The 26,178-nt window shown below is 67.5% G+C and overlaps 2 protein-coding genes across 2 annotated transcripts in view; both read right to left on the bottom strand.

Moving 5' to 3' along the window:
• The window catches only part of EHD2 (EH domain containing 2), a 2,574-nt gene extending 1,628 nt beyond the window's left edge, over window positions 1-946 (bottom strand). Inside the window, 1 exon segment of the mRNA XM_083853077.1 lies at window positions 69-946. Coding sequence (XP_083709203.1) covers window positions 69-467 — 399 coding nt within the window. The 5' untranslated portion in view covers window positions 468-946.
• BICRA (BRD4 interacting chromatin remodeling complex associated protein) lies at window positions 603-25,476 on the bottom strand. Its single transcript, XM_083853056.1, is given in 16 exon segments — window positions 603-5,843; window positions 5,846-5,874; window positions 5,876-6,281; window positions 6,577-6,679; window positions 7,847-7,941; window positions 8,398-8,546; window positions 8,728-8,789; window positions 9,255-9,380; window positions 9,848-9,975; window positions 10,305-10,485; window positions 11,131-11,709; window positions 14,417-16,414; window positions 17,616-17,681; window positions 18,177-18,219; window positions 18,608-18,653; window positions 25,411-25,476. Coding segments are annotated over 15 exon segments (4,776 nt in total). The 5' UTR covers window positions 18,649-18,653; window positions 25,411-25,476; the 3' UTR covers window positions 603-5,073.
• Window positions 25,477-26,178: the final 702 nt, after the last annotated feature.

Here is a 26,178-nt window from a genome sequence, read left to right as displayed (position 1 = left end):
GGGGGAAGCCCCCGGGGGGGGGGGGGGATTTTTTGGGGAGGGGGGGGTGGGTGTCCCCGCGGTCCTCACCGGTTGAGGAAGGTGTTCCCGAAGGGGTTGAGCTTGCGGAAGGGCTTGTCGGGGTCGACGATGAGCGCGTTGCCCGGCGTGATGCCCTCGGTGTCGCCGTGCATGATGGCCACGAAGGAGTCGGTGGTGGGCTCGGGCCCCACGCGGCTGCCGGGGACGTCGCTCTCCAGCAGGTAGCGGATGAAGGTGGTCTTGCCGGTGGAGTACTGCCCGGCCACCAGCACCATGGGCTTCGTCTCGAAGTCGGCGGCCTCCAGCGCGGGCGAGTGGAAGTCGTGGAAGCGGTAGAACTCCTCCACGGGCAGCAGCTTGGCGCGGTAGAGGCGGCGGAGCCCCTCGGTGACCGTGCGCACCACCTCGGGGCTCCGCTTCTCCTGGCGCCGCAGCCAGCTGAACATCGGGGTGGGTTGGGGGGGGGGGAACAGGGGGTGCTGGGGGGTGTGGGGGGGGGGCACACGGGGCGCGCGCCCCGCTCGACGCCGCCGCCGGGGGATGCGCGCCGCGGGGACCCCCGCCCGGGGAAGGGGGGCGGCTTTCGGGGCTCTACGGCGAGGATTTCGGGGGACCCCTCCTGGGGAGCGGGCGGAGGGGATGGAGAGGCCCCCTCCCCCAAAAAAATGGCAGGCGGGGGGGGGAAACGCGGCCCCCTCCCCCAGAATCGAAAGCGGGGGGAAGGAGCGGCCCCCTCCCCAAAAATCGTAAGGCGGGGGGAGTGAGGGTCCCCCTCCCCAAGAATTGAAGGCGGGGGGGGGAAAAGCGGCCCCCTCCCCAAAAACCAAAAGTGGGGGGGAAGGAGCGGCCCCCTCCCCAAAAATCAAAGCCGGGGGGGTGCCCGGTCCCCTCCCCGAAGCCCTCCCGGGGGTCCCGCCGAGCGTCTGGGCCGCGGCCGGGAGGCGTCGGGGAGAAAAGTGCCCGGGGGGGGGGGGGTGTGGGAGGAGGGGGGGGGCCGGGCGAAGGCATCGCCATAAATTAGCGGGGCGAAGGAGGGGGCCGAGCTTGAGGCCGAGCCATAAAAACGGGGGGGGGAAAAAAAAAAATAAAAAAATAATGAAAAAAATAAACACGGCGACGAGGCGGGGCCGGGAGGAGGGCGGCGTTCCTTTCCGGACCGCGCCGGACGCCGAGGGCCCCCCCCGGACCCCCCGGCGCTTCCCCTGCTGGAAACGGGGAGCTGGGGGGGGTCACCCCAAAATGAGGGGGGGCTGGAGTTAGAGGGGGTCACCCCGAGGCAAAGAGGGTCCGGAGTTAGAGGGATTCACCCCGAAACAAGGGGGAGGGACCGGATTTAAGGGGGAGTCACCCCAAAAGGAGGAGAGACGGGATTTAGGGGGGATTCACCCCAAAACGAGGAGGGTCTGGAGTTAGGGGGATTCACCCCAAAGAGGGTCCAGATTTAGAGGGATTCACCCCAAAACAAGGATTTGGAGCTAGGGGGGGGGATTCAGCCAAACCAAGGAGAGTCCAGATTTAGAGGGATTCACCCCAAAATGAGCAGGGTCTGGAGTTAAGGGGATTCACCCCAAAGAGGGTCCAGATTTAGAGGGATTCACCCCAAAACGAGGAGGATCCGGAGTTAGGGGGATTCACCCCGAAAGGAGGAGGGACTGGAGTTAGGAGGGGTCACCCCAAAATGAGGTGAGTCCAGATTTAGAAGGATTCACCCCAAAACAAGGATTTGGAGCTGGGGGGGGGGATTCACCCAAACCAAGGAGAGTCCAGATTTAGAGGGATTCACCCCAAAACGAGGAGGGTCTGGAGTTAAGGGGATTCACCCCAAAGAGGGTCCAGATTTAGAGGGATTCACCCCAAAACGAGGAGGACGGGTTGTTAGGGGGGATTCACCCCAAAACGAGGAGGGAGGGGATTTAAGGGGGATTCACCCCAAAACGAGGAGGGAGGGGATTTAAGGGGGATTCACCCCAAAACGAGGAGGGAGGGGATTTAAGGGGGATTCACCCCAAAACGAGGAGGGAGGGGATTTAAGGGGGATTCACCCCAAAACGAGGAGGGAGGGGATTTAAGGGGGATTCGCCCCAAAACGAGGAGGGCCCCAACTTAGCGGAACCGGCCCCGAAAACGCCGAGGGAAGAAGCAGAGCGCGAGGCGGGCGCGGTTTTTAAAAAGAAGAGCGCTTTAATTTACACAGAAGTACTAAATGTACATAATTCTTTAAAAAACTCGGTATGCACAATAAATACAGTACAAAATTATTTTATAGTACTATATTTCGTTTCCGACGGTGACCGCGGTCACCGGTACCGGCGGGCGGGACGGGGACGGGCTCGGGGGCTTCTCCCCCCGCCGCTGCCTGCCCTGCGCCGGCGGAGCCGGGGGTTTGGGGCGTTTTGGGGGATTTTACCTGGTTTTGGGGAGTAACGGCGCGGGGGGGGACGGCGGCGAGGCCCCGGGGCCGGAAGCGGCCGCCCCTGGCCCCGCCGAGAGGATTTTTTCCTGGGAAATTTGGAAATTTGGGAGGTGGAGGGGACGGGAGCCCTGCTGCGGCGGGGAGGGAGCCGGCGCAGAACGGCCTTTTTGGTGAAAAAAAAGGGGGATTTGGGGTTCTTCGCCGGCTCCGGCTCGCGGGGGAAGGAAAAAGAACGAGCTACCGGTCCCAACCCGCGCTTCCTTCTCGGTTTTTAAAAAAAAAAGAAAAAAAAGAGAGACACTAAACGAAACCCAAACAATTTAATATACATTTTTATATATATATACGTATATATAAAAAAGAAAACGCCAAATATTTTCGCCTGGGAAGCGTCGTCCCTTATTGCTACCCAGCCGCGCGGCGGCTTCGCCCCGCTCGCGGCGCCCGAGGACCAGAAATCGAGAGAATTCCACGAAAAATTCCCTTGGAGCAGCCCTGCCCTCTCCGTGCGGGGGGGGATTACAAAAAATAAAATAAAAAAGGGGGGGAAAAAGCGCAAAAAAAAAAAAAGGTCAGAGCGAGGCGCGGGCACGCGGAGCGACCCCGCGAGCGGGTGGAAACGCGCGCCGGAAGAAAAGCCTCAACCGTTTTGGGGAGATTCCTCCCTTTTTGGCGATTCCGCGGCGCGGGGAATTCTCCTCGCCCCCCCCCCCCCCCCGCGGGTTTCGGGGGCGCACGGACGCTTTAAGGCCTCTTTCGGGGACGAAACGAGAAGAAAAGGGAGCGGGGGGCCAGAGCCGCGCCAGCTCCCGACCGGGCCGAATACATGAAAGCGGGGGTTTTTGGCCCAAAAAGCCGCCCGCCACCGGAGCCTTGACGCTTTCGGGACGGGCTTCGGGCACCGAGGGGCTGGGACGGAGCCGCCCGCGGGGAGCGACGGCGCTGGCGGCCCGGCCGGGTCCCAGGCCTGGCGCCGCAGATTTACGGGTTCTTCTCGGAAAAGAGAGGAAAGAAGAAAAAAAAAAAATAAAATAAAAAATAAAAAAAATAAGGGGGGAAAAGCGCAGGCGGGCGGCGCTCCAGGGAGCGGCTGGCGCAGCTCCAGCGGACGTGCAGGGCCGGCCCCGTCCCGCCGCCAGGAGCCCGAGCGGGGCCGGGGCACGCGAGGCTGCCGCTTTTTTTCCATTTTCTTTCTTTTTTCCCTTTTCCCGGTGAAATCCCCCCGAACAAGGCCTAACCGCCCTCCTCCCCGCGGTTTCTGGTGCTCCCTCGCCGCCGGGCGCCGCGCAGAGGCTCCTTTCACGGCACGGGGCCGGGATCCAGAAAATCCCTCGCGGGCGACGCCGCCGGGGCTCGGCCGCGTCTCCTCCCCGCGCCGCCGGGCGACCGAGCCCCGGGGTCTCCCGCTTCCCGCCCCCCCCCCCCCCAAATTAATTCATCTGACCCCAAAAACTCGGGCTCCTGGCGCGGCGAGGGCGACGCGGGGGGGACGGAAAGCGGGGCGAGGAGCGGGTAAGGCATGGAGGGAGCGGGCAGGGCGCGGCGCCGGGAGGGCGCGCGCGGTTTCACGGCGGTTCCCCCGCGACTCGTGGCACTTTGCAGCGGCGTCTGGCGAAGGTTCGGCCTCAGGCACAGTGATCGGGCTCCCGCGAGAGGGCACAAACCGGAGCAGGAGGGGGCGGGGGGGAAAAACGACGAAAAGCCACGAGAAGAGGGTTCGGAAACCCGCGCCGACGGGCGAAGCCGATCGAGGCCGGGGGCGGACGGAGCCGGCGCCCGGCGCGGCCCCGGGCACGAGGAGGAGCGGGGCGAGGAGCACGGGGGGCGAGGGGGGGGACGCGCCCGCCCGAGCACTTGGTGAGAGCCGGGGGGAAATCCCCCCCCCTTTGCCACGGGAGGCCGCCGAGGAGAAAACCACGGCGGAGGCGCCGCGGCCGCTCCGAATTCGCCGCTGCCCCGTGGCGACGCCGCGGCTCCGCGCCCCGCCGGCCGCCCCCGTTCGCACCCGCGGGCGCGGCGTCGGCCTCGCGCCGGTTTGCTGTAAACTTTCCCCCCGTGAGTAGTGTTTGCGTCCCCCGTCTCGCCTTCTCGCTTCGCCCCGGCCGGCCGGCGAGGGTCCAAAAGCCCGCGGGGGATGCGGAAATAACTTAGAGGAGGGGCGCCCAATTTCGCCTTGGGGGGGGAGGGCAGCGACTGCAGAGTCCTCTTTGGCCTCCCGCTGGTTCGACTCAGAGCCTGCTCCACGGGGAAGGCGGCCGGGGTGGGGGTAGGGGGGGCGGGGGTAGGGGGGGGGAAGAGAAAATAGAGCGATGGATGCGGTAGTCAGATTAGCCATTTGTTACAGAATCTAAATTACACAGCCAACAACACCTACGGGCCCCGCCAGTCCGCCCCCCGCGCTCGGCCGCTCCGCACTTGCCGTGACGTCGCCGAGGCGAGCGGCGTAGCTCCGGCCCCGGCGCGTGCGCTCCGACAGCCGGGCCCCGTCCTATAAACACCGGGAAGCGCCGGCGGGGCGCCCTCCGCTCCCCGCGGCCGGGACGATGTGGGGGAGGCTCCGGGGGGGCAGCCCCGGCGCTGCCCCGCACGAGCTCCTGCGTGGGTCCTCGCTCGCCGCCCCGCTCCCGCTCCGCTCGCTGTTATCTGTTCAACGTCCTCGCTCCAAGGCCGCCGTTGTGACTGGGGGCAAGGTACGTGTCCGTGCGGTGGACGGGCGAGGAGAAGGGGGAGGAGGAGGAGTTGTAGGAGGAGGAGGGCGTCCGGGTGCTCTGGCCCCCAGTCTGAGGTTGCTGCAGGTTGAGGATGCTGTCGATGGCGCTCTGTAGGTGCTCGTTGAGGGAGTCGTCCTGGGGGCTGTCGCTGGAGAAGCTGGCGTTGTCCACGTCGAAGGACTCCGACTTCCTGCGCTTGGCCGGCGGCAGCGGCACCTCCCAGGTGAGTTCCGAGCCCGCGCCGTGGTCGGGGGGCTCCGTTTTGATCATCCCGCGGTAGAACTCATCCTCCACCTCGGCGAGCTCCTTCATAAGGCCACTGGTCGAGTCGTCGCTCTTCTGCGGGGCGGCGCCGTCCTGCAGCACGAGGGAGCGGGCGTCGCTCCTGCTGAAGAAGAGGAGCTTGGAGCTCTCCTCCGGCCGGCTCTTCTCCGCCGCCGCCGCCGCCGCGGGGGCCTTGTGCGAGGTGATGACGCTCCGCGAGCCGTCCTCCTGCTTCACCACCGGGGCGCCGGGCACCTTGTCGGCTTTGGGGGCGCCGCCCTTGGGGCAGGCGGCGGCGGCGGGCTTCTCGGCCACGAAGGCGTCCACGTTCTCGCGGTAGGTCTTGCGGAGGGGGAGCCGGCAGTAGGTGACGGCGGGTTTCTTCTCGGCGGGGGCCGGGGCGACGTGCTCCACCGTGCCGTTCATCTGCGAGGCGGCAGCGGCGGCGGCGGGGGGCGCGTGCTGCTCGGCCGTTTTGATCACCCTGCAGACGGGCGGCGGGGGCGGCGGCGGCGGCTGGTGCACGGGGTCGAGGGCGGTGTTGTGCACCACCTTGCTGAGGCCGGCCTCCTGCTTGATCTTCAGCTTGAGGCCGATGCGGCTGCGCGCCTCGTACGTCTTGATCGGGGGCTTGCTCCTCGAGGGCAGGGCGTCCTCGTCGCCGTCCAGCGCCGGGGAGGCTTTGGCCCAGGTGACGGACGGCGAGCCGCCGCTGTGCTTGATGACCAGCTTGGTGGGGTTGATCTGCGTGGCCGTCTGCGCCGCCGGCGCCTTGGGGTTCTCGGAGGCGGGCGCGGCGCCGGAGGCGGAGGCCAGGGCCGCCGAGGAGGAGAGGCTCTGCGAGCGGGACGACGACGAGGAGACGTACTCGTCTGGAAGGGAAGCACCGCGGGGCAGGCGTTAGCGCGAGCACCGCCACCCGCCGGGGAAACACCGCGGCGGCAGAGCCCGAGGGCAGGGGCTCAGAGCCCCGCCGAGCCCCCGGGGGCCGGCGGGACGTGCCGGCACGGCGGCCACCCGCGGCACCGCAGCCACCCCCGGCACCGCTCCTGCCCTTCACGGCCGGCTGCGGAAGCGCCGTGTCTGGCCTCTGAAGAGGCAGGAAAGGATCAAAAAGGCAGGGGGTTATCGGCGGCGGGCAGACAGGAGGAGGAGCGCGTTCCCAACCTGGTTTCTCCTTGGCCAGTTGTTTATCCAGCGCGAGCATGGTCTTCTCTTCCTGGATAAACATGCGGTCGATCATCACCATCTCCGCCGAAGGGCTGACTCTCTGCGGAGGGGAACGTGGGGAGAGGGGAAGAAGGGGAGAAAGAAAGGGGAGAAAGAAAGGGGAGAAAGAAAGGGGAGAAAGAAAGGGGAGAAAGAAAGGGGAGAAAGAAAGGGGAGAAAGAAAGGGGAGAAAGAAAGGGGAGAAAGAAAGGGGAGAAAGAAAGGGGAGAAAGAAAGGGGAGAAAGAAAGGGGAGAAAGAAAGGGGAGAAAGAAAGGGGAGAAAGAAAGGGGAGAAAGAAAGGGGAGAAAGAAAGGGGAGAAAGAAAGGGGAGAAAGAAAGGGGAGAAAGAAAGGGGAGAAAGAAAGGGGAGAAAGAAAGGGGAGAAAGAAAGGGGAGAAAGAAAGGGGAGAAAGAAAGGGGAGAAAGAAAGGGGAGAAAGAAAGGGGAGAAAGAAAGGGGAGGGGGGGACACGTCAGAGGCTGGGGCTGGACGCGAGGCCGCGAGGCCACGGCCCCGATCCCTGCAGGACAGGAGCTGAGGTGAGGGCGAGCTGCCTCGACACGCTGCCCCGCGCCGCTCCCATCCCATCCAACCGGAGCACGAGAGCCGCCCGGCGCGGGGAAAGCGGAGCACGAGAGCCGCCCGGCGCGGGGAAAGCGGATCAGGAGAGCAGTCTGGCGCGGGGAAAGCGGAGCACGAGAGCAGCCCGGCATGGGGAAACCGGATCAGGAGAGCAGCCCGGCGCGGGGAAAGCGGAGCATGAGAGCAGCCCGGCGCGGGGAAAGCGGAGCATGAGAGCAGTCTGGCGCGGGGAAAGCGGAGCACGAGAGCAGGCCGGCATGGGGAAACCGGATCAGGAGAGCAGCCCGGCGCGGGGAAAGCGGAGCATGAGAGCAGCCCGGCGCGGGGAAAGCGGAGCATGAGAGCAGTCTGGCGCGGGGAAAGCGGAGCACGAGAGCAGGCCGGCGCGGGGAAAGCGGAGCACAAGAGCAGCCCGGCGCGGGGAAAGCGGAGCACAAGAGTGGCCCGGCGCGGGGAAAGCGGAGCACGAGAGCGGCCCGGCGCGGGGAAAGCGGAGCACGAGAGCGGCCCGGCGCGGGGAAAGCGGAGCACGAGAGCCGCCCGGCGCGGGGAAAAGCGGAGCATGAGAGCGGCCCGGTGCGGGGAAAGCGGAGCAGCCCAGTGTGGACAGATCACCGGGTCCGTTTGCAGACCTGCAGCCTTACCCGGGACTCCTCCAGCAGCAGCAGGCGGTATTTGTTCAGCATCGCTTGCGTGCGCTTCAGCAGCTGGGCAGACACCACCTCGAACTCCTCGTCCACTGCGGGCGGAAGGAGAGGGAGGGACGCTGTGGGGGGCCTCGGGCGGCAGCGCGAGCTCTCGCTCCGAGCTGGTACCAACGGACCGAGGGCTCCGGGCTCTTCCGGAAAACACCCCGAGGAGCCCCCGGACACGGGATCCCCCGTCCCCCAACGTCCCCGGGGACCCCGCAGCACCCCCAAAGTCCTGCTCCAGCGGTCTCTCAGAGCACGCTGCGAGCAAACTCCCGCAGCGGAGCTTGGAAGAGGTTCAAGCCCCGGCGACGTCAGACACGCTGCCCCGGGAACGCGTGCTTTTCCGGAGCGGCGGCATCGCTGCCTTTTCCTTTTTTTTGGTTCTAAAAACAACCCGCGTGCCTTTTTTTTTTTTTTTTTCAGCTTTTTTTAAAGCCGTCCTGGCCACACCGTGACGCCCCCGGCGAGCCGTGGCGTTTCGGCAGCCCCCCCGCAGAACTCACCCTTCCTGTAGTCTTGAGCGGAGGGCAGCATCCCCTGGTAGACGTGGTAGGGCAGGAGCCGCTGCAGCGCGTCCTCGAAGGAGCGGAACGAGGTCTTGTAGTCGGGGTGCAGCACCGCCCCCTGATGCTTGTGCAGCTGCTCCAGGAAGCTGGAAAGGAAGGGAGAGGAGCCCAGCTGCCGCGGAGCTCCTGCCGCGGCCACAAACCGCGCAGGGCTCCCGCGGGAAGCCCCTTTTTTGGGCTGCAAATTCACCGATTCGCCCCAGCGCAGCCCGATGCGGGGGGTTTTGGTCGTCGTCCCCCCCCCCCGGCTCCCCCCCGCGCACTCACCAGGCCTCCTTGCTGGGCTGTAGTGTGGGAGGTTTCTTCAGGCTCCCGAGCTTGCTGTCATACTTGGGGGGGGGGGAAAGAAAGAACAGCGGTGAGAGGAGCACGCGGCCGCCGCGCCGGGCTTACTCCCCGCAGACGTAGGGACTGGGGGGGGGGAGCCCTCCGGCCGGGGGAATCCCCCCCCTTTGGGGGATTTCAGGACCCGGAGCGAGGCCGGGAAGGCCGGCGGCTGCTCTAGGGGGGCAGGGACGAGGTGAGGTGGGTTAGGGCTGGGGGACGGAGCAAGAGATCGGGGGGCTCGGGCAGGGGAACGGCGCAAGGAGGAGATCGGGGGTCTCAGGCACGGGGAACGGAGCAAGAGATCGGGGGGCTCGGGCACGGAGACCCCCCCCCAGGTGGCCTAAGGGATCCTCTCCGGGGTCCCCACGCGAACAGGGTGAAGAAACAACCCGCGGACACGGCTCCCCTCTGAGGAACAGCTCGGCGGCCACTGGTCCCCCCCCGAGGAGCGTCCCCCGAGCCCTCACCAGCGGCGGGGTCTGCACGGGGACCGAGGGCACGAGCTGCGGGAGCCCCTTCCCCACCACCTGGATCTGCAGGGGGCCTTTGCCGAGGTTCAGGCCCGAGACGGAGCTGATCACTCCGGGCTTCGCCTGCAGAAGATAGGGAAAAAAACAAAACAAAACAAAAAAAAAAAAACTTAGTTTGGGGTCCCGAACCCCCCCCGCGTTGCAGCTCCTCGACCTCCAACGTGCGGCGAGAAGCCGGTGGCTGGCGGAGGAGCTTTCCCCTCTCCCTTCTGGTGTAAACGCCCCGGTTTAAAACCCCTTTCTGCACAAAAACAGGGTTGTTCCAAGGGCCGTGCCGTCCCCCGAAACCATCGCTAAGGCACCAATTCTCCCCGGAGCGGGCACGAAGCCCAAAGGTTTTGCTGGTCGGGCACCATCCGTGAGGACCAGACGCAAATAAAAAGGGGGAAAAAACCCCTCTGGGATTTTAATTCCTCCCCCTCCTGATAAAACGCGACGGCCGAGGGGAGCGCCAGCAGGTTCGTTTGCCCCGAAACCGGAAAACTTCCGAGCGAAATGGGAAAGGGTGGAAAAAGGGAAACTTCTCTCACCTGAACGGGCTGCTGGATGGCGAGGGGCGCTCCCGGCTTCCCCTGGCCCGCGGCCCCTTTCCCGGCAGGGATCGGCGTGGGAGCGCTGGGGAAGGATTTGCTCTCGGCGGGCGCTGGGGCGGCGATACCTGGCGGCACGGGACAGGCGGGGGGGGGTCACCTGCATGCCCCCACAAGGGCCCCGCCGGCACGCCTCGTCCCCGAGGGCCGAGCTGCACCCGCGGCGCTGGAAAACTTCTCCCAAAGCCACCCAAAGCCCCCAGGGGTCGCGGGGATGGCCCCAACCCGAATAATCCCGGGCTGGGGGAGGGCTAAAATGAAAGGATCTCGCTCCGCTCGCCCAGCGCCGGCTTCGCGGCGTGGCTGCGAGCGCGGCGCCAGCACCGATCCCGCTTCTCCTCGGGGCCCGCGGCGCCGTAAGCGCGAGGGGGGGAGCGGCGTGGAGGGCGTCACCAACCTGCGGCGGGCGGCGGGCCGGCGGCGGGCGCGTGGCTGTGCGCGGGGGCTGGCGTGGTCGTCACCGTCACCCCCTGGCTGCTGACCAGCACGGAGGAGGGCTGGCCGCTGAACTGGCCCAGCGCCGGGGCGGCCTGGCTGGAGGGGGGCTGCTTCGCCTGCAGGATGATCCCCTGCGGCACCTGCGGGGCGAGAGGCGGGCGTGAGGGGTGGGCAGGTGCTCCGCAACCGGCCACGGGGCTGGGGAGCGGGGTCTGCGCGCGAGGGAGCGGGGTCTGCGCGCGCCGCGCCGCTCCTGCCCCGCGCCGCGGAGCTCGGGGAGGGCCGGGATGGGTCCAAGCGCCTCCGCCGCGCGCCCTCCTGGGGGGGAAGCGCCCCAAAGCGAGGCGCAGCCCGATAAAGCCGCGCTCGCTGCCCTCTCGGCTCCCTCCTTGCCCCCTGTTCTCGTCGCCACGCTGAGTTTCCCAAACCTTTTTCCACGCCCTTCGTTAGGAAGGGAGGCCCTGCCCTCGTCGGTCGCCGCTAACGAGGGCCCCGCGGCCCCAGCCCGGCCTCTCCCCCGGCGCAGACGCCTTCCCTCCTCCCGGTCCCGTCCCGAGGCACCGCGCACACCCGCAGCGCCGCCGCGTGCCTGCGGCACCACGGCGCCCGAGGGAGCGCTGCACCGACCGAGCGCCCCGAGCCCCGCAGCCGCCGGCGGGGAGAGCCAAAAGCTCGGCCGCGAGCGCCCGCCCGGGGTCTTTCGGTCGGGGTCTCGCCCGCGGCGCCCTACGCCGAAGCCCTACACCGAGCGGAAGAGCCCCGAGGCCTCGGCGGTCCTTAGTTACCTGCTGGAACCTGTCCAGTATTTGCTTCTGCTGAGGAGCGGGGTTTGGGACAGCCGCGAGGGTTGGGAATTGGCTCGGCACCAGCTGAAAGCTCCTCTGCGGCTCTGCGGTTAGGTGGAGGGCCGGGGTCGGGGTCGGGGGCTTGCCGGGCCCCTGCGGGGGGAACTGGAGCTGGAAGTGGGGCGAGTGGGAGTGGGGGGCGTCGGGCGGCGCGGCCGGGGGCTGCCCCTCGCAGGGCGGCTGGAAGGGGGCCGGCGGCTGGGAGGGCGGGCGCAGCGGGGGCAGCGGCGGCGCGGGGCCGAGCGGGTTCTGGATCACGTAGAGCCCCGGCAGCGGCGCCTGCGGGGTGCAGGAGCGGGCGAGCGGCTCGGAGGGGGGCCGCGGCTGCGAGGGGGGCCGCGAGTGGGGCCGCGAGGGGGGCCGGGAGAGGGGCTGGGGCTGCGAGGGCGGCCGGGCGGCGTGCGGGGACGGCATTTGCGGGAGGTGGGCGGGCTGGAGCTGCGGGCTGTCCCCCAGGGGAGGATGAGGTAGCGAGTGGGACGGGGAGGCTCCAGGGAGCTTCTGCTGCCCTGCGGGTAACTGAAACAGAGAAGGAAAGAGCAAGAAGTTAGTCGCAGCTCCCGGCGCAGGGGCCGGCCGCTCTGAAAGCGCCTCGGCCCCGCGGGGTCGCCCCGCGGCCCCTTCCCTCCTCCGGCGCCGTCCCCACGCTGAGCCGGGGGGTGCCGAGCGGGGGGAGCCGGGGGGGGCAGCGTCCCCCCAGCCCCTAATTCCTTCCCAGGGGACCGCTCGGCCGCGTCCTGCCCTCGGCGGCGTCAACGCCGCGCTCGCGGCGGGCTTTGGGGCAGCCAACGCCAGCCCCATTAATTAACGGGGATGTTAACGGGACGCCCCGTTAATTAACGGGGATGTTAACGGGACGCCCCGTTAATTAACGGGGATGTTAACAGGACGCCCCGTTAATTAACGGGGATGTTAACGGGATGTCCCGTTAATTAATGGGGATGGCCCTGGACCGCTCAGCTCAGCCCTCCGGCGACCAGCCCCGTTGCAGCGCGGGTGCCCCTGTGGAGCCGTAGGGGATGAGGAGGAGGAGGATGAGGAAGGAAGGGAGCTGGAGGCAGGCTCTGAAGGGCAGGAGGAGCAGCGCGAGCGGCCGGCGGGGTTAGTGGGGACCCGGAGGCGAGCAAGCAGGAAGAGCGGAGCTGGGAGAGGGGACGGAAGGACGGACGGACGGACGAGGGGACGCCCCCGGCCCCCGAGCCGCGCGCCGCCGCCGGGCCCTTCCTCCGTGCCGCCGCGGGTCCGGCGGAGAAAGCCGGGGCGGGGGAGACGAGACGGGAGCGGAGCCAAACGCCCGGAGCCTTCTCCTCGAGCGCGCGCCGCGTGCCGCGGCCTCCCGCCGCGCGCCATTGCTGCCCCCGAGGCCGGCGGCGCCGATCCGGCACGCTGCCCGCCCCGGCCGCGCCAGGAGCTGGGGGGGGAAGGGGCAGCGGCGCGGGGAGGAGGCCGGAGCAGGCGGCGGGAGGCTTGGGGCGCCGGCGGCTACGCCGCGGACGGGCAGAGGCACCGGTGGGTGCGGTGGTGCTGGGGAGCGACTCGGGGCGCCCTCGGGCCGCATCTGGCTGTGGCATTAACGTGTGGCCGCGATCGTCACCGGCACACCGCCATCGTCACCGACACATCACCATTTGTCACCGACACACCGCAATTCGTCATCACGAACTGGTATTTGTCACCACCAAAACGTGATTTGTCACCACCAAACCACAACTCGTCACCCAGCCCCACGATCGTCACCAACAGCCCGCGATTCCTCGCCAGCAAACCACGGTTTGTCGCCGATAAACTGCCACGCGTCACCGACAACCCGCGATTTTCCACCGACAAAGCGTTTTGTCACCAACGCCCCACGACGTGTCACCAATAAACGGTGCGCTACCACTAACGGACCCCAACTCGTCACCAACAAGCCGCCATTTGTCACCGATAAACTGCTACTATTCGCCAAAAAGCCACGATTTGTCACCGACACACCGCCGTTTGTCACTGACAAGCCACGATTTGTCGCCAACGAACCGTGATTTTTCACCAATAAACTCTTATTTGTCACCAATAAGCCACCATTTGTCACCCAAAATGGTATTTTTTCACCAATAAACCCTTATTTTCCACCAACAAAATGCCATTTGGCACCAACAAGCCACGATTTGTCACCAGAAACGGTGATTTCTCACCAACAAGCCACCATTTGTCACCCAAGATGGTGATTTTTCACCAATAAACCCTTATTTTTCACCAACAAACTGCCATTTGGCACCAACAAGCCATGATTTGTCACCAAAAACGGTGATTTCTCACCAACAAACCGTGATTTTTCACCAATAAACTCTTATTTTTCACCAACAAGCCACCATTTGTCACCAACAAGCCACGATTTGTCACCCAAAATGGTGATTTTTCACCAATAAACCCTTATTTTTCACCAACAAACGGCCATTTGGCGCCAACAAGCCACGATTTGTCACCAAAAATGGTGATTTCTCACCAACAAACTGTGATTTTTCACCAATAAACTTATTTTTCACCAATAAACCACCATTTGTCACCAACAAGCCACCATTTGTCACCCAAAATGGTGATTTTTCACCAATAAACCCTTATTTTTCACCAACAAACAACCATTTGGCGCCAACAAGCCACGATTTGTCACCCAAAACGGTGGTTTCTTACCAACAAACCATGATTTTTCACCAATAAACTTATTTTTCACCAATAAACCACCATTTGTCACCAACAAGCCATGATTTGTCACCAAAACCAGTGATTTCTCACCAATAAACCCTTATTTTTCAACAACAAACCCTTATTTTTCACCAATAAACCATTATTTTTCACCAACAAACCGCCATTTGGCACCAACAAGCCACGATTTGTCACCAAAAACGGTGATTTGTCACCAATAAATTGTTATTTTTCACCAACAAACCGCCGTTTGGCGCCAACCAACCACGATCAGCACTGACAAGCGGGCGCCCCAGGCCTGGCGATGCCGGGACGCCGGGCGGTGCCGGCCGGGCCCGAACCCAAGACTCGAGCGACGATAACCCACGGCGGCTCAGCCCCGGCACCGCGCACAAGGGCACGAAACCCTTCCCCGAGCCCCGTGGGAGCGGGTCCCCGGCGCCCGCCCCGCCGTCGGAGCCGCCCGGGGCCGAGCCCCGGTCCCGAGCGCGGCGGCGCGAGGGCCCGGGAGGAATTCAGCCCACGGGGGGGGAAAGCTACTCGCCTGCTGCAGGAACATCTGCATGGAGTCCTGGCTGATGACGGCGCCGGCGGCCGCCTGGCCCAGGATGATCTTCTCGGGGCTGGAGGAGGCCAGGCCGGGGCTGGGCTGGGCCGGGGCGGGCGGCGGGGCGGGCGGCGGGGGCTGCACGCTCAGCTGCAGCGGCGGCGGCGCGGCGGGCGGCTGCGGGGCGGCCTGGACGGTGAGGATGGAGGACTGCTCGGCGCCGGGGAGGAGGCCGGCGGCGGAGGCGGGCTGCGGCTGCACGAGGCCGGGGCTTTGGCTGCTGGCGGCGGCGGCGGAGGGCTGGATGCTGACGGCGGGGCCGAGGTTCTCGGCGGCGTTCAGCATGGCCACCTGGCTGGGCAGCGTCACCCCCTGGATCACCGTCTGGCCCGGCTGGCCGATGGCGCCGCCGGGCAGCGAGGCGGCCACCGCCGGCTGGCTCTGCGTGGTCAGGCCGCCGGCCAGGGAGACGGGCATCTGGAAGAGCGCCGGCTGCCCCACCTGGCCGGGCTGGAGCTGGATGGGCGCCGAGAGGATGTGAGCGGTGCCGTGGGCGTTCTGCGAGGTCAGCACCTGGCCCAGGTTGAGCTGCCCGGCGATGTTCTGGTTGGTGAGGATCTGCGCCGGCAGCGCCTGGTTGGCGATCAGCTGCCCGCCGGGCCCCGGGCTGGTGATGATGTGGGCCTGGCCGCTGGGGTGCGAGGCGGTCAGGATCTGGCCCCCCATGTTGGCCGGCAGGGCCGAGAGCTGCTGCGGGAGCTGCACGGCGGAGGCGCCCGCCAGCTGCCCGGGGAGCAGGAACTGGTTCTGGCCCTGCAGCACCGCCTGCGGCACGTGCTGCGCCGGGATGACGATGCTGCTGCCCTGGTTGAGGAGGTGCACGCTCATGGGCTTGCTGAGCGCCGGCTGCTGCGGCGGGGGCTGCTTGAAGACGTTGGCCGGCAGCCCCTGGGGGAAGCCCGAGAGCACGACGTTCTGGCCGGCCTTGCCGGCCATGAAGGTGAGGTTCTGCTGCGCCTTCTGCTGCTGCAGCGCCGCCTCGTTCTGGATGGTCAGGGTGGCGTTGTTGGGGGCGAAGGGCTTGGGGGTGATCTGGTAGAGCTTCTGCTGCAGGACGCCGGCGGGCTTGGGCTGGATGGGGGTGGGCGTGCGGTGGATGATGACGTTCTGGGCCTGCACCAGGGGGCTGCTCAGGTTGGAGGTGACGGTGAGGGGCTGCGAGGCCGGGGCGCCGGCCACGCCGCCGAACATGGAGCTGCCGTTGAGCGTGGTGGTGGCCACGGCCGGCAGGTTCTTCTGGATGACGAGCCCGGCGCTCTGCGGCGAGACGCCGGTGGAGGCCAGCGTCACCTGCTGCTGCTCGGGCGCCGGCTGCGCGATGTAGCTGCCCACGGGCACGGCGGCCACCGGCGAGGGCTGCACCTGCTTGGCGATGATCTGCTGCGCCGGCTGGTTGATGGCCATCACCTGCTGCCCCACCACCTGGATGGGCGCGATGCCCAGCGTCCCGCCGGGGCTGCCGTTGGGCAGGCCCTGCAGGTTGGAGATGGGCTGGATGGTGACGTTGCCCAGGCCCACCTGCTGCAGGAAGGGCTGCACGCTGATGGCCTTGTTCACCACGTCCGCCCCCACCGGCTGCTGCACCAGCGCCTGGTGCGTCAGGACGGCGGGCTGCTGCAGCCCGATCAGGTCGGCGCCGCCGGAGAAGATCTGCGGGGTGCCGTCGGAGGCGGCCTGCACCACGGGCTGCAGCGTGGGCAGCTGGAAGGAGCCCAGGTCCAGCTCGGCCTCGGCCTCCAGCGTCTGCTCCGTGATGTTGGCCTCCTGCAGGCTCTGCTGCAGGATGTCGCAGGGCTGCTCCGCGGTGGGCAGGGCGGCGGCGCCGCCGGCCGGCGAGCCCAGGATGTCATCTTCCAGGAAGTCGAGGTCCACGCTGGTGGCGGGCTGGCTCTGCTCGGCGTTCAGGTGGTTGCCGGGGGGCTCCTGGACGTGCAGCTGGGACGCGGGGGAGAAAGAAGGCGGCGTTGAATTGGGGCGCGCGGGAGAGGGGCGCGGATAACGCTCCCTGACCTGCCCCGCGGCCCCGCCGGCGCTCGCGGCGCCCGCAGGCCTCGCGGCGGGGCGGGGGCACCGCTCTGCAGCCCGCGCCGTTCCCCCCGAGGGGTGCAAAGCATCGCCCCGGAGCGGTCCCAGCGCAGGCGCACCAACGGCAGAGCCGCCCGCGGCACCGCGAGGAGCGGGCCCGGACCCTGAGCCCCCCCGCCCCCCCCCCGGCGTAAGGAGCCAGCGGGGCCGGGGCGCGTTCCTCGCCTCCCCTAATTCCTCAGGGATAAAACCGAGGCTGCTGCCGGGGCTGGAGGGGGAACTTCCACTCCCCGAAGGAAGGGCGAGAGCCCAGCGAGCGCCCCGCGCCTCCCCTCGCCCCGCGCCTCCCCTCGTGCGAGCGGGGAGCGCCCGGGACCTTGCGCTGCCCCACACGGGGGGAGGGAGAAGCGCCTTTGGAAGACCAGAATCCAAAATCCAGCAGAGAATTAAAAACTAGGAAATAACCCCAGCAGAGCTGAGCCTCAGCTCTCCGGTACGCTCACCGGGGACAAATCAGCAGCAGTTTTGCCCAAAGTCCTTAGAAAAAAAAAAAATCGAGCGTAACGTGAAGAGGAACGGAGGGAAAAAAAAGGTTCTGTTACATAGAAGTGCAGGTAGAGGGGGGCGAAAAAAAAAGAGACCTTCGTGCAGAAAAACCTGGGTTCTTGGGGCAAAAAAAAGGGTTTTAGAATTTCTGCCTCTCGTTTCCCCTCTGCTGCGCCCCTGGGCTGCGAGGAAGCGGAGCGCTCCCTGCTCCACCGGGGGGGGGGGGGGGGGGCGAAGCGGACGGCAAGGAGACGTTTCTGCTCAGAACCTCTGGAATTTTCCCCAAATTCCCCCTGCCGCCCTCGAGGGCTGGGAGCGCCGCTGCTCCTTCCCCGCTCTCCTTCCTCCCGCGTCTTCCAGCCCCGGAGCCTCTCGCGAGCATCGGCTTGGCTCCCCCCGACCTGGGGGGGACCCCTTGGGGCTGCTTCTCTCCAGAGGCGGGGGGCGATCCCCGCATCCTGGGAACTGACCGAAAACGAGCCTCAAAACCAAAAAAAAGGGAAAAAAATGAAAAGGGAGGTTTCTAAGCTACCGTTCCCCACGTATGAATTAACCAAATACATACCCCAGCACCTTCAAAAAAGGCACTGGCTGCATCTCCTGTGTTGTCCAGGAGATCATCACTGTCAATCTGTAATTAAAAAGATTGCGTTTACTTTCTTTAAATAGAGTATTGAAAAATTATGAAAAAAAAAACAAAAAACAAAAAAAAAAGCCCAGTTCAGCGCTGACCGGGAACGGCCGGTGTGGCGTGCAGGCGAGCTTCCCTCCCAGCCTGTCTCCCGCTGGCGGGAGAACACCCGTTTTCGCCTGAAACGGCCCCAAAATCCAGCGGCTGCCGCGCTGAGCGGCGCCCGACCCCTCCTGCCGAGGTCCCCGAAGCGCCACAACCAGGGTTTGGGGCCCGCGACGACAAAGCCCCGCAGGGCCCGGCGCAAGCCCGGTCCTCGCTCTCGCGGAAAAAGGGAAAAAAAAGGGAAAAATAATAATAATAATAAAAAAAAAAAAAAGAGTCCTGGAAGTGAAAGGAGTCTCAGCTCGGGGTTTTCTTTGACTGGCCGCTCGTTAGCGCACACGTTTTTAGGCAAAGAAAGCTTCCAGCGAGTAAAGCCAGGCCCCCGCTCACCTTCTCGGATCCATGTAGGAAGTCGTTCAGGGCCTGGGGGTCGCTGCAAAACAAGAGAGGAAGCGTTTAGGGGGCAAAAGCTTTCCGGGGACGGACCCGCAATCCCGACGGGGCCGCGAGGCGTGGTTCTATCAGCGCCCCGACGCCGCTCGGGGTAACGAGGGGCCGGGCAAAGCGCGAGGCAGGCAGCCCCCAGGAGTTTTTTTGGGGGGGACAGGACGAAATAAAGCACCAAACTCCCGACTTCCCGCAGTTTGGGAACCCTCCCGAGCGTGCCCGGGGTTCTTTTTGGCTCGGTTCTATCCCAATCAAACCCGAGGCCGGCGGAGGAAGGAAGCGAAGCCGCCGCAGGCTCGCGGCGGCCCCGCAGGAAGCGCCGGCGCTTCCAGGGCGCGTGCGGAGGCCGAGGCGTCGGGGCGGGCGCCACTTACCAAATGACATCAAGCAAGCACCGGCCGTCTTCATCATCCATGTCAACTGCAAAGAGCGGAGAAGACGCGTTACTGCCGGCGAAGCGGCGGCGCGCGGAGCTGCTCCCTCGGTCCCTCGCGCCCCGAGCGCGGCGCTCGGCGGTGCGGCGCTGCTCCTCCCCGCGCGGACCTACCTATGGGCGCGCACCGCCACTCATCCTGCCCGGGACTGCCACAAAATCCCCGCGCAGTACCAGCTCCGCTCAGGTGCTGGAGGTCCTCTGGGCTTCAGCCTCCCTGAACACAAACGCCAGCGTTATTTTTTCGGGCTGTGCACGCGGGGCAGGTCGCCGGCTCCCGACGCCACCCCGGCTGCGGCACAGCCGGGCGCGACCCGAAGCCGGCGCTAATCCGGCGCGAGCCCCGTCCAAAGGGCCGAAAAAAAGCCCCTTTTTACCACCAAAACCGGTGGACGGAGGAGAGGAAGGTCGGCGGGCTCTTCCTACTCGACGCCAAGCGAGCGCGGGACGTCGCCCGCGCCCCTCCGGCAGCGCCAGGAAGGTTTGGTGCGTGTTTTTTGGGGCGTTTCTGTGCATGTTTTTGGGGCGTTTGGCTTCAGAAGGGGGAGCCAAGGGCTTTTTCCCGATAACCTCAGCCCCGGCACCCGGCCACCCTCCGCGCAAATACCCTCCTGACGAGCGGGGCTGGGAAATGCTCGGTTCGGGTTTGGTTTTCTTTTTTTTCCGTCGTGTTTTTGGTGTTCCCCCCCCCTTTCCCCCCGCTCGGATCTGCTCCGCAGCTGTGGGCTGGGCAGGGCTTAAAGGCGCAAGGGAGCGGGGCTCCCGAACGAGGCCGCTAATAAACTCCGAGCTAACGAGGAGACGCGAGCCAGCTCCCTCAGCACTAAAAGAGACGGGGAACGAGCGGGGAACTCGTCCTGTGCCGCGGGAGCGAACGCCCTGTGGTTGGCCGTGGGTCGGGATTCCCAACGCGCCCGGTGCTCCGGGGCTCGGCGCGCCCACCTCCCTTCGTGGCGACCGAATTCCCCCCAGGGCCGCGTGCCGACACGCCGCCCGGTCGATTCCTGCCCGCCTCGCCTCTCGCCTGCCACCTCCGGGGGGAATCGGGGGCGCGGGGCCACGGGGCGAGGAGCCCGGCAGGGTCCTTCACCCGACGCGGCGGCACCGCACGCGCAAACCCCGCTGCGAACGCTCGCGGCGATGCGCCAGGGCCAAGCACCAGGGCAGGAGTCTCGCCGTTACCGTGTCCATGATTTGGGAGCGCACCACGACCGCGTCCATGACTTAGGAGGACGTCACGACCACGTCCATGATTTGGGAGCGCACCACGACCGTGCCCGTGATTTGGGGGCTCGCCACGATCGCCTCCACGGCTGGGGAAAGCCAACCTGGTTGGGGAGAGCCAGCGGGAGGGAGGAATTCCCAAATTTCTGTGGCTTGTGAATCGGGGAATTCGGCCCCACGCGGGCTCGTTTCTGAGCAGCCGATTCACCAACAACCAAAGCCGTGCAAAAACCGGCGAGAGCTTTATCGGGCATCCAGGAGCGTGAGGCACTGACGTGACGCCGGCGCGCTGCGGGGCAAGAGAAATACCGCGGGCGGCCCGCGCTCGGAGCAGGGAGCACTCAGCTCCCGCGCAGGGGAGGCTCCGTCCACGCGGTTCTGCTGCGGGCACCGCATCCCCTCCGCATCCTCTCCCCCTCCTAGTCCCGCGTGCCGATGCGCGGCCCGGAGGCGTGGTTTTACGCAGAGTAAACACACCGGGGGGCACCGAAAACCACCGTTAGGTCGAGCCCAGGACACCCAAATCGGGGATTCTCCACTGAAAACCCCCTGCCAACGCCAAGCCAGGAAGTTACGGAAACGGTAACGGAGCTGGACGCGGCGACACCACGGCCCCGGCACCAACCCCAGCCGCGCTCCTCCAGAGCGGGGCTCCTCGATCAAATCCCAGATTTCTTCCTTAAAACCCGCCCTGCTTCTCCTCACGTCCTCCAGCCCCCGAAGGTTCATTCATCCCCTGCCCCTCGCGCCGCGTCCCGCTGAAGGAACGCGGAATCTCGGCGCCGCCGCGGCGCACGGGCACGCTCGGCCGCCGGGGAGGACTTTACACCTCGAGACGCCTTCGAACTTTACTCCCTGCGCCGCCCGGCGAGGCGAGGGCGAGGGGCGCCGCGTGGCGCCGCCGCCAAGCTGGAAGCCCGGAGCCTCTTCCCTCGCTCGACCGCGGCGCCGCGGGTGGAAACCGGGGCTGAACCGTGAGCAGGGCGGTTCGGGGCCGAAGGCACCTCGGCCGCAGCGCCTGGCGCTGATCTCAGACCCCCCCAAATCCCCCGAGGACGGGCTGCGTGCCCCGACAACGCGGCCACCTCGAGCGCAACTCGCGCCAGTTACGCCAATTCTCAGCGTTTGAGGCCAGGATGCGGCCCCCGGGTTGCTCCCCGGCTGGACGCCCCCCTCCCCGGTTAGCGGAAGCGCCGCAGCCGCGTGCCGAGGCACCGGGAGCCACGGTGCTACTGGTGGGGACGCCCCGTGCCATCGGCGGCTCCGACCGGGTTCGTCCCGCGCTCGCTCCTTGGCCGCCCTGAGGCTTTTCGGCGGCGCAGCCACGCGGGACGCCGGCAGATCCTCGGAGCGCCCGCAGCGCTCGGCTCCTCCACGTCCCGCCTTCCTGACGGCGCTGCGCCGCGGGCTCTCGCTTCCGGACCCGGCCGGCGACCCGAGGAGTTTCTCCGGCACACGGCGAAGGCGCGCTCCCGCGGGACAGAGTCCCCGCTCCTCGCTCCTCGGACGTTTTCGGCACCAGTTCCCGGCACCAGTTCCGGGTTTCTCTCCCAGTGCCGGGGGGTCGCTGAGGTTTGCTTGCGGCCCTCCAGCTCCCGCAGGCGTCCCCGTGGGTGACGCCGCGCCGGGACCATCGATGCGAGGTTCGGGACGGACGAAGGTGCGGGCAGCGCTCATCCTGCACCCCACGATGTTGCCTGCTCCTTTTACCACTTTTGGGCGCTATTATTCTATTTTCGGGACCCCAGCGAGATTTTCCCCATCGGGAGAGACTCCGGAGCTGCGGGACGGGGACGGAGCCCTGCAGCGGGTCGCGGCGGCGCTGCGGGGCTCCTCGGGCTCCCCGCACCGTCCCGCCGAGCTCTCGACAGCGGCGCCGGGAGCGCTTGCCCCCCGCGGCGCCCGCGGGAGCCCTGCCGGGACCCGAGGAGATCTCCAGCTCAACGCGGGCGCCGCAGGGACGCCGTGTCCTCCGCCAGGAACCCGCCCGCCGCGCGCTGCCCCGCACGCAGCCCCCCGAGGGCACGCGCTGGCTTCCCCGCGGCGCTGATAAATATTTGAAACGTAAACAGCCGCGCGCGTGGTGGTTTTTTTTCTTTTTTTTTTTTTTCCCTTCGCTAACAGAAATTTAAAAAAGGAAACGGGGCAGATTCTGAACATACCAACGGCGAGCGTCTATTTTTAACGGCCGGCTCCCGAGCGGCGTGCCCGCGCGCTGCCAGCGGCCTCGGAACCGGGCGCGCTCGGATCTCGAGGAACCGGGCGCGAGTGGCGGTGCCTCCGGGAGCCCCCTGCCCCCCGGCGGGTCAATCGCGCGTTTTCGGAGGCCGTCGGCTACGAGCAGGGCGCGAGGGCCCTGCTGGACGCCCAGAGCCGTGACGCCAAGCGGGGAAGGAGAGGCGTCGACGTCGCTTTTGCGTGGCGCCGTTGTCCTCCGACGGCCGGCAGGACCGGGGCGCGCGGGGCGAGAAGCCCCAGGTGACGCGCGGCGCTGCCGAGCCGGGAGCTCGGCTCCCGCTCCTCCCGTGCCGGAGTCGCTGCGCCCACTGCACAGAGCGCGGCGCTCGCAGGGCTGCAGCCAGGAGGAACGTGGGTTCCCAGCTCCGGTTCAGGCTCCCAGCTCCGCTCCGATTCAGGCTCCCAGCTCCAATTTAGGCTCCTTGCTCCAATTCAGGTCCCCAGCTCCGCTCTGATTCAGGCTCCCCGCTCCGACTCAGGCTCCCCGCTCCACTCTGATTCAGGTCCCCTGCTGCACTTTGGTCCAGGATCCCTGCTCCAATTTAGGTCCCCAGCTCCGCTCCGATTCAGGCTCCCCGCTCCGCTCCGATTTCAGGCTCCCCGCTCTGATTTAGGTCCCCAGCTCCGCTCCGATTCAGGCTCCCCACTCCGATTTAGGTCCCCAGATGTGCTCCGATTCAGGCTCCCCGCTCCGATCCAATTCAGGTCCCCAGCTCTGCTCTGATTTAGGCTCCCAGCACCGATTCAGGCTCCCCGCTCCACTCCGCTCCGGGCTCCCGGCTCTGCTCCGACCCAGGCTCCCAATTCCTCCCGGCTCCCAAGGCTTCGCTGAAAACCAGCGAGGAAGCGGCTCCGTTCTTCCGCCCGGGTTGACCGGCACCTCTCTGAGCTCCGGGAGCCCCGACCCCACCGCCCTCACGCGGCCGAGGGAAATTCGAGGTGACCGAGGCCGCGGCCCTCACACCCAACGGCCCCCAACGGCCCCAGACGCCCGGCTCTCGCCGCCCCGCGCGATCCAGCCCCGCGTCACCGCGATTCACCGGCTCCCTGGGCAGCCGGCGCCGCGTGCCAGCCCCGCTCTGTCCGCGGCGGGAGCCCGGCGGCCGCGCGCCCGCTCCTTCCTCCCCTCCCTCCTTCCCTCCTCCCAGCGCCGCGTTCGCTCGCGTCTCGATCCAAATCATTTCCAGACTTCGCCTGGGAGCGCGAGGCCAGGCGGGCTCGGAGGGAGCCGGGAGGAGGAAGGCGCCGGGCGGCACCGGGGGCCCTCGGTGGCGCCCGGGGAAAAGCCAAACACCGGCGCTGGTCCCGACCCCGCAAACGATTTCTCGGCCAAACTTTGCCCTCGGAAATCACCGCAGGAGCCGGAGAGCTCCCGCCGCGGGCGGACGCGACCCTTCCTTCTCTCCAGAGCCACCGCGGCCGCTCGCAGCGGCAGGAACAACCGCGGGCACGCGCCGAAGGGAAACCGAGGCAGTTTCGCCCCGCGGCCCCCGGCAGCCCCGATTTCACCGAGATTTCGGGAGATTTCCTCGCAGAGGCTGCCGAGGAAAGCGGCTTTGGCCGGCACGTGCGGAGACGCCAAGCCCCGCGCCGAAGTGCCCGCAAAAGCTCGGCGCGACGCCGTGGCCGCCGTAACCCCTTCAAAGCCCGAAATTTGGCAGCCCGCTCCTTCCGAAAACCCAAAATTCGGCGGCCTGCTCCGACCAAAAACCTGAGATTTGACAGCCTGCTTTTTCCCAAAACCCAAAATTTGGTGGCCTGAGCCCGCCAGCGCTGCCGCCATAGCGCCAACGATTCCCCGGCGCCAAGGGCCCTGTCGAGGCGCTGGGGAGGTTCTCGATCATCGGGGCAGAGGAAGAGGAGGGCTGCGGCCGCGGGGGGGCTTGGGGAGGAAGGAGCGGGGTCCAACCGAGCTGCAAAGCACCCGCTGGCCACCCTCAAGCCCATGGCGCGGCCACGACTCGCCCGTGGCACTTTTGGGCTCCAGCATCGCCCGGCCGCTCCTCGCCGCCCACCACGGCAGTGAGCGGCACGCGGCCCCCCGCAGCGGCGGTGGGAGGGGGCCGCCAGCGCCCCAAGGCACCCCAAGGCACCCCGAGGCGCCCCGAGGCGCCCCATGGTCCCCAGAGCCCAGCGGCCGGTGGCACCAGGACGCTCACGGGGTCACCAGGGCACCGTGGGCGGCGAGGGCCTGGGGGTGCCGACGGCGCGGAGACGGGGGTGCAACATGGGGGGGGGCGCACAGTGCCTGGGGGGGACAACGTGGGGGCACAGAGTGCCACGGGGGGGCAGAATGTGGGGGCACAACACCAAGGCGGGGGGCACAACACCGGGGGGGGGGGGGCGTAGTGCCAGGGGTGCACAATGTGGGGGCACAACGACAAGGGGGTGCACAACGCTGGGGGGGGGCGCAATGGCAGGGGGTGCACATCACCGGGGGGGGGCACAACATCAGGGGGGCGCAATGCCAGGGGGTGTAACACCGGGGGGGCACATCATCGGGGGGGCGCAATGCCAGGGGGGCACCACTTCAGGGGGGCGCATCACCAGGGGCTGTAACACCGGGGGGGGCACATCATCGGGGGGGCGCAAATCCAGGGGTGTACAACATCAGGGGGGCACAACATCAGGGGGGCAGAACACCGGGGGAACATCACCGGGGGGGGGGCACATCACCAGGGGGGGCATCACCGGGGGGGGCACAACATCGGGGGGCACAACGGCAGGAGGTGTAACACCGGGGGGGGCACAACATCGGGGGGGGGCGCAATACCAGGGGGGCACAACATCAGGGGTGCATCGGGGGTATACCGGGGGGGTGTATCACCGCGGGGGGGGGCACATCACCGCGGGGGACATCACCGGGGGGGCTCGACGCCGGGGGTCGCGGCCCCCCCCCGGCCGTGCCGAGCGCGGGGTGCCGGCGAACAAAAGGCGGGGGGCGTCGGGGCGCGGAGGCCGGGGGCGAATGAAGACGAGCAGAGAGCGGGGGGGGGGGGGCGCAAACTCCACTTTATTCGGCCGCGGCTCCCCCCCGGGGCTGGGGGGGGGGGGTCCCGGAGAGCGGGGAGGGGGCGGGGAAAAGGGGCGGGGGGGGGGGGGGAAGAACCGGGAGGGAGGGGGGGGGGGAAGCGGCGGGGCAAAGGGGGGGGGCCCGGAGCGGGAACGGGGCCGGGGGGGGGGGGAAGGAACGGGGAGGGGGGGGGCCGGGAGGGGAGGGGGGGTGGGGTGGGGGAGGGGGGCGGGGGAGGGGGCCGGGATCGCTACATTGTAACAACTCACCGTGAGCTCTGAGCGGCGGCCGGCGCGGGGTCTCCCACACATCCCCGCACGGGCTCCGGAGGCAGGACCCCGGCAGGCACCGAGACGTAGCGGGCCAGCGCGCTGCCTGATCGCCGGGCGGCCAAGCGGCGGCGGCGGCGGGGCGGCGGCGGGGGGGGGGGGGCCGCGAGCTACGGGCGGCATCGCGGCTGCGGGGCGGGGGGGGGGCACGAGCGGCGCCCCCGCCGGCCCCCGCCCCGGGCTGCTGCCGGCATGGGCGCCCCCCCTTGTCGGTGCCCCCCCCTCCCGGTTTGCCCCCCCCCCCCCCTCCGGGTTTACCCCCCTCCCCTCCCGGTTTTACCCCTCCCCCCTCCGGTTTTACCCCTCCCCCCTCCGGTTTTTACCCCCCCCCCCCGGTTTTGCCCCCCCCCTCCCCGCTAACACCGGGCAGGAGGCCGCTGGGCCCCGCAGCCACGCACGGACCCGGCCCCGCTACCCCGGGGGGGGGTGTCCCGGGGCTCCGCCGCTTCCCCCCCGGGATCCCGGTCTCCCCCTAATTAACCCCCCCCCGTTAATTAGTGGCTGGGGACCGCGGCCCTACGCCGCACGCCTGTTGTGACACCACAGCGCGGGGGGCGCGGGGCCCGCCGCATCGCTCGCTCCCGGTTCCCGCTTCCCCCACCCCCAGGCACCGCCGCCGCCACCGGGGAGCGGCAGCGCGGCGCAGGCACAGCGCGGGGCAGCCCCGGCCCGCCGCGGGGTCCTCGCCGCCACGCCCCGCCCCCGCGC

Source organism: Anser anser, assembly GCF_964211835.1.
Source record: "Anser anser genome assembly, contig: HAP1_SCAFFOLD_34, whole genome shotgun sequence".
Lineage (NCBI taxonomy): Eukaryota > Metazoa > Chordata > Aves > Anseriformes > Anatidae > Anser > Anser anser.
This window is presented reverse-complemented; position numbering and strand designations above follow the sequence as displayed.